Source organism: Diorhabda sublineata, chromosome 10 (genome assembly GCF_026230105.1).
Source record: "Diorhabda sublineata isolate icDioSubl1.1 chromosome 10, icDioSubl1.1, whole genome shotgun sequence".
Lineage (NCBI taxonomy): Eukaryota > Metazoa > Arthropoda > Insecta > Coleoptera > Chrysomelidae > Diorhabda > Diorhabda sublineata.
The window spans coordinates 16,521,894-16,536,072 of NC_079483.1; the positions used below are offsets into that span (position 1 = coordinate 16,521,894).

A 14,179-nucleotide genomic window follows, 5' to 3' on the forward strand; every position below is an offset into this window, starting at 1 on the left:
TTTTATATTTTTTTGTTCATATAATTCGCAGTTTTTTACGCTACCGCAACATTGAAATAAGAAAATGAGTTCTATCGGCTCAACTTGGTAATGAATGGCTGAATACAGTGTTTACATAATCACAACACCAACAGGTAAACAGTTTACCTTCAGTCTCTGAAGACCATAACTTGGTTATCGAAACGCGCGTCAGATAGTGTAATTGAGTGTTGGTGTAGTGATTATGTAAACAGTGTATTCAGTATGAATAAAACCAACAGTTTCAGAAATTCCAACTTAATAATGATAAATTCTCAATAATAATTATCCAGTCCGTGAAATTTCTTATACAACTAGAGATCAATAAACACAAACAAACTATTAATATAACAACATGAAAAAAAATTATCGCACGAAATAAAGTGCAGGTTAAATTTCAAATTTGAAAACTATCGGAATGATAATAATCTCGTTTTGAGTTAGGTTCCAGAACCATTTGATCCAAGAATAGTAGGAAGATATAGTTTCTGAAAAGCCCTAATATCCAGGTTAGTTAATTTCAAACTAAGTATAATATTTTCAGAATAGGAAACACTACAGCTGATTAAAGATTAATTCTAAATCAGTTAAGTTAATAACAAAAGGTCGCCAAACATTAATATATTTATCTGTACACGTTTTTCTTTTTAGCTTTTCATCTTCATTCCCATCAATCCGTGTTTGTTAAGCTGATAAATTGATAGTTCACAACTCGATTGAAGCCAAATAATCGCATTAGGGGCTCATTATCCAATAATTATTATAAGCTGGTATTAATTATTCATAATCGATCAACAAACGTGAAAAGTAGGTATTCAATTTGATCCTATTATGCAACTGATACGACATTAATTAACAAGAATTACCTAGTAAGGTAAATAATATTGAAAGGTAATTATAACGTAGTACGTTTATAATGAAATTTATACAAGGTCTTGTCGAAAATTAACGTACTACCAGGACATTTGAAACCAACATAAGTCAACAAAAAAAATTCTTTGGGCTTGTTATTAAATGAGTATTAAGTAATTAATAACAATAGAAACCAAAAGTTTCAATCATAGCAAAGCAAAGTTTGCTTCTGTACATTTATTTTACAATGAAAACTAAAATTTTTTAGATTTTGGTAAACAGCAATGGTTTTAACAGACGGAATTAAGGGGGGCAGCTCTACAAAAAGTTAAAAAGTGGTCCTCCTTCATAATGGAAATATATTTCTATTTCTACCTCTTGCTGATTCAGAAAAGTATATCTGGCCAGAGACAGGGAATTACAAGATGGTAGGTTTACAGACGGAAATGCAAGGTGGTGTGTTATCTTTGCTTAAGGGATAGTAGAGCCAACACACTTCACTATACAAGCAGCACTAATGAACCGAACAGATCGAGTTTCAGGTAAAACAACATGTCAAGAATGTACCGATTGTGAAGTCCGATCATATTTTGCTACGTCAGGCCTCGTGAAGCAATTTGTGTTGAATACTTTCCCTAAACTGTCAGTGGCTAAAGATAAAACTAATATTTTGTTGGTCCACAAATAAAAAAAAATATGATCAGTAAAAAATTCCCATAGCTACTGAACACACTAGAAAAATAAGCGTGGATCAGCCTTAAAGCAATAATCCATGGCTTTCTTGTCAATAAAAAAGCAACAAGTTGTAAAGAGTTCATGTCTAATACGTTTGATAATATCAAATATATGGATGACATAATGTTCCTAGAAATAAATATGCTAATGCTTAGATCCTTCTAAAGTTAATTAGGGGGCACATTTAGAAGAGCCAGAACACCTTCATCATAATGAATAGCGTTATCAAGGATAGTATAATGAGAATATTATTGGTGACTAAATTCGGAGTTTAATACTTACAAAGTTACTTTATATTTCCTTTTATATATTCGGAGGTTTATCTCTATTGTTTTTTGTAATTAAAAGTGATTAGCAAATACGAAGATGGTCCCTGATCTAGAGATGACGTTAGTTGCTTTATTAGGAAGGACACAATCTATACAGCATACGTTTCAAGTTTGAAGACGCCTCGTTGTTTAGTATTTGTTAGGCAACCATCAATAGTGAACGTGTTCGGTGAATGTTCCAATAAACATGGAAAAAATTAGTCATCGTTATGTGATACAATATTTTTATTTGTAAAACTTCAGTCCAACCAATATAAAAGCTGAACTAGATTCTACTCTGGATGAGACAGCTTCTTCGTTATCATTAGTAAAATATGAAGAAGAATTGAAGAAAACCCACAAAGCGGTACTGGATGATGAACGTCGGCTGAAAGTGTTCGAGGTAGCAGACTTAGTAGGCATTTCAAATGGTGCGGTATATCACATACTAACTAATAATTTGGACATGAGAAAGTTGTATGCAAGATGGATGCCGCGTTTGCTCATAATGGAAGAAAAACGGCGACGTGAAGATGTATCCATCGAGTGTTTGATAATATTTTACAGAAATAAAGCTAAATTTTCAGCCGTTTCGTAACCATGGATGAAAGGAAATAGAAGAACAATCAAAACAATGGACTTGAAAGGGAAAACCAGTTCAAAAGAAGGCAAAAATTGTTCCATCTGCAGGCAAGCTCATGGCGTCTGTTTTTTCATTATTATCCACGGCGAATATTATACGAACTTATTGAAACGCTTGAGCGAACAAATAAAGCGAAAGCCGCCGCATTTGGCGGCGAAGAAAGTGTTGTTTCATCAAGATTATGCACCAGCTTACACATCCTATATACCAATGGCCAAAATTAACGAACAAAAGTTTGAATTGCTGCCTCATGCACCCTATTCGCCAGATTTAAGCCCCTCGGATTATTTTATGTTCCTAGACTTGTAAAGATGGCTCGGTGGTCAAAGATTTACCAACAATGAAGAGGTGATGTAGGCAGTTAATGGTTATTTTGAGGAGATTGATGATTCTTCTTATAAATAGAAATTCAAACCTATTAAACATCGCTGGGAAAAGTATATGGAACTCAAAATTACTAAGATTACGTTGAAAAATAAATATCAAATCAAACTTTATATTAAAGTATTTTTTCTTTCTTTATTTAGATATAATCAATTAAATTATTTATTGTTTAACAGGTTTTTCAAAGTTTTTACATCATTATTTTTTCAAATTAGAATTTTCCCACTTACCTAAAGTGGTAATTACAGAAGCTATATCGTCATCACAGATTTTTCGTCTATTTCTATTACTAGGGAATCCGTATGGTTCGACATCATCAGAATCTGCACCGGGACTTCGAAGGCTTTCGTCGGCTTCTGTTGGTATGTTATATTCGTGGGCTGGAAGATATGAATTAGGATGACGTGTATAACTATCGCCTATAAAAAACAAAGATCTTGTTGAATCATCATCATATCGACTCGAATTAAAACTGATTAATTTTTAACATACAAAATCAGTTTGTTAATATCAAACATTCTAAAAAAATCACAGCAAAGAGTATATCGACAAGGATATTAAATTTCCTCAAGAGCAATACAACCATTCCAATGCTTCTCTAGTTTCTCGATGCCGTGCTCGTAGAAGGATTTGTCTTTTGCCTCAAAATAGGCTTCAGTTCAGTTCAGCAATTGCTTCTTCATTTGAGCTGAATTCCTTATCGGCGAACATTTTTTTGATATTAGCGAATAGCCAGTAGTCACTGGGGGCAAGATCTGCAATTACGGTGGATGGAGAAACAATTCGAAGTGTATTTCATTCAATTTTCCATCGTTGCCATCGATATGTGAATCGGTGCATTGTCTTGATGAAACAGTGGTTTTTTCTTCGACATATGAGGCCGATTTTTTCTTGATTTTTGCATTCAAACTATCCAACAATTCTATATAGTATTTGCTATTGATTGGGTTTCCTTTTTGGATGAACAATATTCCATGCGCATCCCAAAATACTGAAACCATAACATTCCCAGCTGACTGTCGTGCATTTGGACGTTACCTAGGTGGTCCATTGTTACATATCGACGCAAAAAATCTAATTTTTTAGGTGTAAAAATGGCCAAATATTTCTCTGAATCATCAACACGTTGTTGTATTTGATCGACAGCGGCACCCACTTTAAAAAAGCTTTGTCACGGTCAAATGTTGATGCATAATAGTAAACACACTGCCTTCTGATATCTTGACGGCCTCAGGTAAATCGCGCAATTTCAATTTACAATTAGATATAACCAATTTGTGGACTTTTTTGATGTTTTCTGAAGTAACCACCACAATTATATTCAGCAAACTAATAACAAATTGCTGAGCATTATTTTGAATCCATTGTTTTGAAAATAACAAAAGTAGCTTCACTAAAATCGCTGTCACTTTTTTCTGACTCATCGAAATGTCAAAAAATTTTACACATAGTCTTTTGAACGTTGGTATTTCATAAACGTCATATGGTTTTGACAATGGCAGCGCCATCTGTGTGTCAGTCACACGACTTATTGGGTGATGTATTATGATCGGTTTTGTGCTAAATTTTAATTTTTATATAAATCAAATAATCAAATTATAACTATATCACATTCGTGCAAAAGCTATCACATGCATATAAACTGTGTGTACTCACTAGGTTTAATAATGATCAAAGGCACTGCGGTGGTTAGAAAGAAAGATAAACCAAAAATTAGATATGAATTTATAAAAAAAATGGGTTATTGCCTACGGACATGCCAATAATATTCAAGTACATCTTTTATTTAGTTCACACATTTGTTAGACACCTTCAGAGTGTTGGATAAATCGAAGTCATTTTTAAAACTGACTTTTCTGTATTTTCACGCAACAAATTGTTTTACACTCGACTCTATCCCATTATGTTGTTTCATGTGACGAATTTATGTGTAGAAATTTAGCGAATTGTTAAAAAATGGTTGGAATGTCTAAAAAAATGAAGATTAACTGCACTTAAGTAATACTATGAAGTGTAAGCTTTTTATATGTTTGAGTTTGGGATCAGTGGGATAAAGTTGAATATTGAAAAAATTAAAAAAACTATTTTCAAAATCAGTCATCAAGTGGGCAAAACAAACATTAGATAGGCAAATGAATATCTTCAAAACAAAATTTAGTTAAAAAGTTTTTCATCTGAATACAGTTGATATTTTTATTGGTAATAAGAAATTAAAATTATTGTAATCAATGATTTGCGACATGTAATAAAGTGCAAAATTACTGGGCAAAGGTGAATGTATATTTTTTTTACAACAAGACATACACTAAAGCCACATATGACAAGTTATCTTAAAAACAAATGCAAACTGCTCAAAATCAATGATTATATACAAGAAAATAGCTTCGTTTAGTGAGGTTAGATGTGTTTTAACGAATTTTTTAAAGTTTTTAGAAACTATCTCTAATTTTTATTGGATTTTAATGATATAAGTGTAGTAATATACTCTGAAGAATTTATACAAACACAATTTTTTGTGTATTTATTCGTTTATCGTTTATTTACAGACTAAACTTTGACTGATATCCATACTGATATCCTGCGACGTTTTTCAATCAGTTTTAAAAGTTTTTGGTAGGCTTGCACAATACACTATGAACTATGTTCTAGATGTTTATAGAATAGAAGTTGGCTATTACTAGACACTATTAAAGGTTCTAGCGTGTTCTGGAACATCGTAAATGTATATATAAAAGAGAGGGTCAAATTAGATAAATAGTTGAATATTGGAGATAAGTGGCGAGTGATCGAAGGCAATCCGAATAGTGGAGTGATTGTTAATAAAATTGTAATTAGTGTAATAATTGTGTTGAATATTAATTATTTAACTTGTACAATGTTATCGACGAACCTTATCCGAGAACGTTACAACATCAATATCACCAAATTTCTACACCTTGTAAATGTTACGTGAACCTACAGTAAATTAAGAATCAATTTGTTTTACATCGATTAAATGACGAGGTTTGCTCTAAAAGTATCAATTCTATATTTATATCTCTTCTAACTGGTGTCCTTTGAGGGGTAGTTTTAATCTGGGAGAGAACTAAAATCAGGAATTCCACACTCGAAATTTGAGTGTGGTTTTACCAAAATTTGACAAAAAATTGATTTGAGGTTAATTTTTCGATCTAACTTTCCCAGAATAAATTTTAATACTTGATGATACGTGAATTTACTACGGATTTGACGTGTTTTTCTTGACGATTCGCGTACACCCACGAGTTGCTCAAGACTTGATAGTGACACGGAGATATGAAGATAAGCTCGATACTTTTGAAACGAACCTCTTACATTACCCTTTATTAATTTGTTTATGTTTTTAAAATAATTTTTCGTATTTTGAAAAAATAAAATATAATCAATGATAATTATCCGATTCAAAACTGATTTATCGAAGCATACATGCTTGTTTATTAAATTATTTTTAATACATAAAAAAATTTTATAAATTAAATAATGCTGTTAGTCGATTCGTATATTTCAAAACAAATTGGTACACACATAAAATCACCCTTTCCACTTACTGAACTAAATGTTAAAATGACGTTTCTCTCCACGCTATAAATTAAAATAATAAAAATATATTTACAAAAATTTTCGAGGAAAATTTTAAATGTTTTTAAAATCCTAATAAACTGCCCATGCACGATCAATTTCAAGGTTATGAGTGATAGAAGCCCGTTTATATATCAGTATTTGATTATCTAACATTTGTAATTTTAAACAATAGGTAGAACTCGATGGTACATATTTTAGTAATCACCAAGACATCATCTTGTTGTCCATAAAAATGAAAAGTACCTGTCGATGGTACAAAACTTAAACAACAAACAGATGGGAAGAAGGGTTGGCTGCAATGACCGATATAAATTTTTGTGTATGGTCTGCCAAATTATCGCGAGCTAAACGTTCAAAACCAACGAAAGAACGATACTGGAAGCTTACACAAAAATTCAGTCAATATTAGTCGTTCCCGAGTAGTAACGAAGAAAAAAGTTTTAAAAGAGCAGCAACTATACCCTTCCCATATCCAAACTCTTTTACATCAGCAAGTTATGAATGGATTGCAGACAACAAGCCGCCCAATATTATAGAGTAACGTTTTAAAAGTGTGTTTTCCATTTATAGCTATGAAGTAGATGATTCTGCAGTTTCTTCCTCCTCCAGCATCATTCCGTATCGCCCGTGATGCCTTTAGCATGGAGATTTCGTCTTAGACTACCTTGTCTGGTTAAAAAACTAATCACCAGTCGAACTTCGCACCTGTTTAAGCTGAGCAATTGATTGGTAAGACTTTATGTGTACCTGAGCTTGCCTAATTCTATCAATCTCTGTGGATACTATCTTAAGAGATATGGCACGGCTGGTTTTAGGTAATAACAGTCAAAGCGAATTAACCTCGTCATTGCCAAAGTGACCAAGCATCCAATCGAGCTGGACTTTGCAACCATCACTTATTTTGGAGTGTCCTGATCCGGTCAACCTTGATACCTTGAGCCATCAAGGTATCAACTAGCTCAATTATGCGGTATTGAACACTTGGAATCATTCGTTCAATGTTTCTTCGAGTAATATATACCTCCAACCACGTATGATTAACAGTCACAGGCGCCTTTTGGTAACCGCTCATGAAAATAAAGATAATAATCAAGATTATAGCATGGCTAGTTACTCCAGCTTGTAATTCTTTAAGGATACGTAACTGGTATACCGTTTAAACAAAATTTTATCGTAAGGTTCAACGGTGGAAAATCCTATAGGACTTCAAGAGCCCTTGTTGAGCCCATATTCATGGATAATAAGACAGTTGTGTTCTAGTACTTTCTCCGTAGAGGACCACCACGATGGCTTCGTATATGAGAAGAGGTTCAACAATCAAAATTATATCCAGAGAATAATCTTCAGTGAAAAGCCCCATGTAGACATGAAGGCTGTATGAACAGGTAGTCTTTAATCTGATGTCCCTCAGGGACATATTCCGTATAATCTTGATATTTAATTTGGTTTCATTGTGGTAGATTTAGGAATTGAGTTCTGAAGATTTTAAAAACGCATATCATTTAAAACTTGAGTGAGAAACTGTTTTTCTAGTCCTAGAATTCAGAAATGTTTGCCAACGAGTTTTACCCGATTTGCTCATGCGATTAATTACTATTTTGATGTTTTATTTGTTGTAATAACTGTTGTAATAAAGCTGATTTTTATTAGGAATCTAAAAACAATTAATAAATTTCGTTTTTATAATTGAAATTTAGTTAAACTAACAAAAAAATAAAACAAAAAAAAGAATACCTGTGGTGAATCTATACTCTTCATTACCGCTATCTAAACCGCTAAGATTAGGGCTGATGCGGTTCATTCTATATATGTTGTCAGCATTATATTCGGTTTCGTTATCTTCATTTAAAGTAGTAATGTCTCTACGTGGATCGACGTGGTATCCCGAAACCGAAGAAGAATGTTGATGATAATGGGATTCGTTACTTTCGTTACTGTGAAAACTGGATGAATCAGGAATTTCGCTGCCCGGCACCTCGGTTATGTTCGGTAATGTCTGGCTATGTCGCGCCCAATCAGAACAATCCCAATGATAACCTAATCAAAGCATACACTTAGTTCGTGGAAATTTTTGCAAACCAGTCCAAATTAAAGTTATTAAATGATCAAAAGAAACTTTATAATGAGGAATAAATTTAGACTAAATAATTTTAATTGTGGCCTCTATTCTATCGGTTGTTTTTCTGTATTAGATGCCGTTTTCACGCCATCTACATTTATAATTATCCACAGGTATCCTTGGTGACATGTGCCATTTCAAAAAAAGTTTTTTAAATAAAACCAAAATAGTATAACCGAAAAAGTGTTTCTTTGTTGGTATATAATTACAATTTTAATGGTCCAAAAGGCATAATATTGGATGAAATTTACAAAATTTTTAAACACGAGCTAAGTATACTACCAATTTTGTTAAACCAACCTAACCTAACCTAACCAAAAGTCAACTGTGGATTTTTTGAGGTTTTATAATAACATAATAGTTTTGTATCCTCTATTTATGTGTGAAACTTTTTTGTTCAGAGTCCACTTTTTTATCCTATTGTGATATTTGTCCTGTCATTCGAGAATATAAGATCAAAAAATGAACCTCACATCAATTTTTTCTGAATATCATTTCCCTAATTGAGAATATTTTGATCCCAAATCATTTTCTTAATTCTTCAAGATATTTGCAATTACAGCTAAGGTAATTCGAGATTTGAATCTTTCACGCTGATATCTGTTTAATTTTTGCTCTTACAAAAAGATTTTAAGATCGAAATTGATACTACACACTATAAGATGCTAAAACTCTATTTCCAAAAAAAGTATTTTTGAACTTTCAATTTTTCCAGGATTGATACAAAATTTTGAAATTTGTTTATTTATTCGTCAAATAGCAAAGAGCAAAATTAGATTACATCATAAGAAAATATAGAGAAAATCTTTTTAAAAGAGTTGATGTAGTTAAATTTTGAACATTTAAAATGGTGTACGAGGAGACTGAATTTAATATATATATATTTATTATTATCAATAATTCTATATTATACTTAAATGATGTTATTATTTTTACTATACTTATAAATAAATATCTTAACCTTATAAAAGTCATTCAAAATCTATATAGGGATATGAGATCTTGTGTAAAAATAGGTAGTAAAGTATCAGGGCCATTTAGAATTGACAAGGATCTGCGACAAGGATGCTGCATCTCTCCAACACTTTTTAAAATATATGTGGCAAAAGCATTCTCCCAGTGGAAAAGAAGATGCAAAGGAATGGGCATACAGATTAACAACGATACTTGCTTGTACACCTTATAATTCGAAGATGAAACTTAAAGAAGAATACGACAAATGGGGTCACACAATATCTCTGCATTGGTAAAGAGACCACGGATCTTGTTCTGGAAAATTCTGCAGACGATATAAAAATTTGATAGCTGTAGCTATTTGAGCGTAAATTTTAATAAAGAAGAGACTGATGAAAATGATAGGCAAACAATATATAGATCAAAGACGTGGCGTCTAAAAGATAAATGAAAAGGAAAATGGAATCTACAGAAATGGAAGCATCTAGGATATCAAAATTGGAAAGAGTGACTAATGAGAAGATTATAGACAGGAAGCAATTGGGCATCTTCACAGAATGACAGAAGCGAGATTACCAAAGAAAGTAATAAGATGGATGAAAACCGAAAAATAGGAAGACCAAAGAAAACATAGATGTAAGGAATAGAACAATAAAAAAATGGCATAAATAGAATCTTCTTCTTCTTCTTTTAATGCTTATCCATTAATGGATGTTCGCGACCTCATTTTTCATGGCTTCTCTATCTCTAGCTGTATGGATCAATGTCTGAATATCTTGTATACTCGTCCACTGCCTCACGTTCCGCAACCATGAAATCCTCTTCCGTCCCAATCCTCTCTTACCTTCAATCTTGCCCTCGACTATCAGCTGAAGGAATTAATATTTATGGCCTCTTTCGTTTCTTCACGATGTTAAAGAGTTCACGGTCTTTATTGATACGCCTAAGAATATCCTCATTCCTCACTTTAGCAGTCCATGGTATCTTCAGGATTCTACGATATACCCACATTTCGAATGCTTTTAATTTGTTGATGTTTTTCACCTTAAGGGTCCAAATCTCCATCCCATAAAAAAGCACTGACCAAACGTAGCACCGCACAAGTCTCGGCCTAAGATCAAGATCAAAATCGGTACATGTAAATACATTTTTAAATTTTATGAATGTACTTCGAGCTTGTTCAATTCTGCATTTTATTTCACCGTCCGACGACCATTCCTCATAGAGCCATGTTGCTAGATATTTAAATTTTTCTACCCGTTCTATAGGTTTTCCATTATATGTTACTCTAGATTTTCTAAACGTATTCGCTTCCCTAGTGATAATCATGAATTTAGTTTTTTTGATGTTGATGTGTAATACCAAATAGAATACAAAGACAAATAGGCATCGAAATATGTCGCTGGAAGTTCTAACTCCTAATAAACAAGTTTTCAAATTTCTGCTCTATTTTCTAAATAATCGGCATACAATTTTTTTTTGAAATCTAGTTTTACCATTTTATAGGCCATAAAATTTTCTACAATTTCAATGTTTATAAATTTTTTATTCGAGCTAAAATGAAAGAGAAATCAGCATAAAAGACTTGCAAGCTGAGTGCGAGCCTCAGCGTAATTTATTAAAGAATCTAGTAAAATGATTGCGGGTCGATATATTTTGCATTAGGGATAAGATGTCCTCCGATCTTCGAAAAAACCTCTCTGGATTATTTGAAGCCTTCATTCTCAACCTATCAAACTCTTTGATCTTTCAAACGTCGTACAGTCATAAAGTAACGATTTCAATTGAATAAAATATTTTTTGAAATGACATAAATCCAAACTTAAGTCGTTGAAATAATTGAAATGGAATTTTGTTAAACCGTAATGCAAAAAGTAGTAACAAGGTTTTCCATGATGCCACTCAGAGAGTTTCGTTCACAGATCAGCTATATTAAGATGGATCAGGATAATGTTATTTGTTCTAACCAAATTGACGTCGACTGGCGGTCTGAACCTGAACTAATAATATGACATCCTTCATAAAATACTGGCAAATTTTAATTTTATTAATGGCACGTAATTTAAATCATTTCAAGGTTCTTAATTCTGCTACCTCAGAACTAATCAACTTTAAAATTTATGTTTTTGTTCATAATATTTCTCAAAATGGCATATTTTCAAGATATATTATCACAAAAGATGAAATTTTGGGAACTATAATGAAAAACAAAAAAAATTTTGAAATTTATTCAAGTGAAATGTAGTTAAATTGGGTTTTGTGTGAAAAGTCTAGAAAATTGGTGGTTTGTGGTTACGTTACTTTATGAACACGCTGTATAACGCGTTAAAAATACTGAGTATCAAGATCATCAACGCGAGAGACATTATATTAAGAAATCTACAGCTAACTCTAAGCATATAGATAAAAAAATTGAGAGAATACGCCCGTTACCTCTTTGTTGTTAAATCAAAAATTATATAGTAATGGTAAGTTTTAAGCGAACTAAAGCGTTTCAGTAAGACCCATTTTTATGATTAACCATATATTATTTAATCATAAAAATGAGTTCTTCTGATTTAACTGTGAATTGTTTACATGAGCTACTTGCCCAGCTACCTAAAGCGTGACTTCACTATCTTTTCTATTCTACAATTGAAGCACGGCAATCACCAAAATATTAAAAAAAATAGAATTTACAATATTCATTTATATTGTATATCCATGAGTATCCACAAACAGAATAGTTTGAAAATAATTTTTCAACTTGTCTCCCTCTGTGGTTGGTAGTATTACTTTATGAAATAAAAATCAGCAAACAGCTATTGAGAATTTATGTCTCTTTTGTTCACTGCACACACACCAATAACGATTTAGTACAATAAAAAGAATAAATATTTAAGCACTTACTTCCTGTGTTCCTTTGATCTTCACCGGAAACGGATCCATTACTTTTTATGTTACTTCGACAGCCGTACAATCTATTTGTTATATCGCAGTTATTCGGAGCGATTCTAATATAATCAGGAATATTGGTGCCCTTTTTAATTTTCGATCTATCGTTTAACGAAGAAGCCAAATGCATCTGTTCGGCGAACGTCGACTTTTCGGAATCGTAGTGGTTACTGACACAACCGGGGGGAGTGTTTCGGTTCAAATTCTTAACGTAATCTGGCCTGACGTAGTCCGATGGAACGTTTTCTAATTCGTCGCCGGCTGATCCGTAGCTCCTTAGTGTGTCTAAGTTGTTTAACATAACAGTAGCCGAATTGCAATTGTAAATCGGATCGTTTTGGGAGCTTGATGTATAAGAAACCGGTCGAGGGGGACAAGCCGGTAATTCTCTTTGGTTAACTTCTAAATTACTAATTTTCGAGCCTCGTTTGAATTCCGATAATTCGTGAGCTCTATTGGAATTTAGAACGATGTTGTCTTTGAGATTTTCGTTGTTCATGTTTCTCTTTTTCTTGTGTTTACAGTAACATCTGCAGGTTATTACGATTGTGACTAATAAGATTACGCATATAGCTCCTATGCCGATGTAGATAAGTTCTTCCCAGGTGAAATTATGAAACGGAGTCGATAGAGAGGTAGAGTAGATTAAATTCGCGCAATAAGGTCCGGTAACGTTTGGCGGACAAACGCAATGAAACGAACCGATTTCGTTTATACAGTTGGCGCCGTTTTGACAAGGCGAAGATTCGCATTCATTTAAATCGAATTCGCAGAATTCACCGGTGAAGGATCTACATTTACAAAGCGGACCTTCGTCTCCTTCCTCACAAACGCCGCCGTGTTTACACGGATTGGGCGAGCAATATTTACCGTATTCGCATCTTTTTCCGCTCAACATAAAGACGCATTCGCACGAGAAATCACCCGTTATTGTAGGGATGCATTTACCGCCATACAAGCAAGGCGAAGAAGCGCAAGGATCCGTATCCCTTTCGCAAAGACTGCCTGTAAATCTAGAATGGCAAGAGCATTCGAAACCGGTTTTAGTTTCTTTGCAAGTACCTCCGTTCATACAAGGTTGTGATCCGCAAGGACCCGGCGGAAGTAGTACGGTAGCGGCGTCACAACTAAATTCGACGTTTGCGAACCGTTTTAACACAACTACGGAATTTTCACCGGATTTGTGTAAAGGTACTGCCACTCTGGATATCCTTATGTCGTCCATACAACCCACGAAGCCTTTTTGGATATCTTCGAAACCTAATACTGTCGGATGTTGATGGACTTCGGCTCCTAGGTATAATTCGTCGCTTTGAAGATTTAGTATCTCGCTGATACCGGGAGCTGACCCTTGCGCGTTGTGATCTCCGTCTATGGATATTTTCGCGTTGTTTCTATCTCTTTCTAGTTTGATTTCGTGCCAACTTCCATCGGATATAAATATATTCGGAATTCGAACTATACCTTCGCCGCTACCTAATTCGTATCTGAATTGAATTCGACCGTTAACGATCTGAAACAAGAGAAAATCAACTTAGTGGGAATTTCTGGAATCGTTCGTGACATTCATACTGAACACACTGTTTACACCACCACTACACCAACACCCGCAATTACACTCTCTGACGCGCG

The 14,179-nt window shown here is 33.5% G+C and overlaps 1 protein-coding gene across 6 annotated transcripts in view; it reads right to left on the reverse strand.

Annotated features, from left to right (window-relative positions):
- The window catches only part of LOC130449932 (fat-like cadherin-related tumor suppressor homolog), a 424,769-nt gene that overhangs the window by 7,188 nt on the left and 403,402 nt on the right, over positions 1-14,179 (reverse strand). For 4 of the 6 annotated variants that reach the window (XM_056788038.1, XM_056788034.1, XM_056788033.1 and 1 more), the window contains 3 exons: positions 12,503-14,060; positions 8,275-8,577; positions 3,171-3,359 (listed from right to left, as the gene is read on the reverse strand). In XM_056788038.1, coding sequence (XP_056644016.1) covers positions 3,171-3,359; positions 8,275-8,577; positions 12,503-14,060 — 2,050 coding nt within the window. Of the gene's footprint in view, positions 1-3,170; positions 3,360-6,506; positions 6,541-8,274; positions 8,578-12,502; positions 14,061-14,179 lie in introns of those variants that run through there. The other 2 variants (XM_056788037.1, XM_056788036.1) reach the window with 2 other exon arrangements.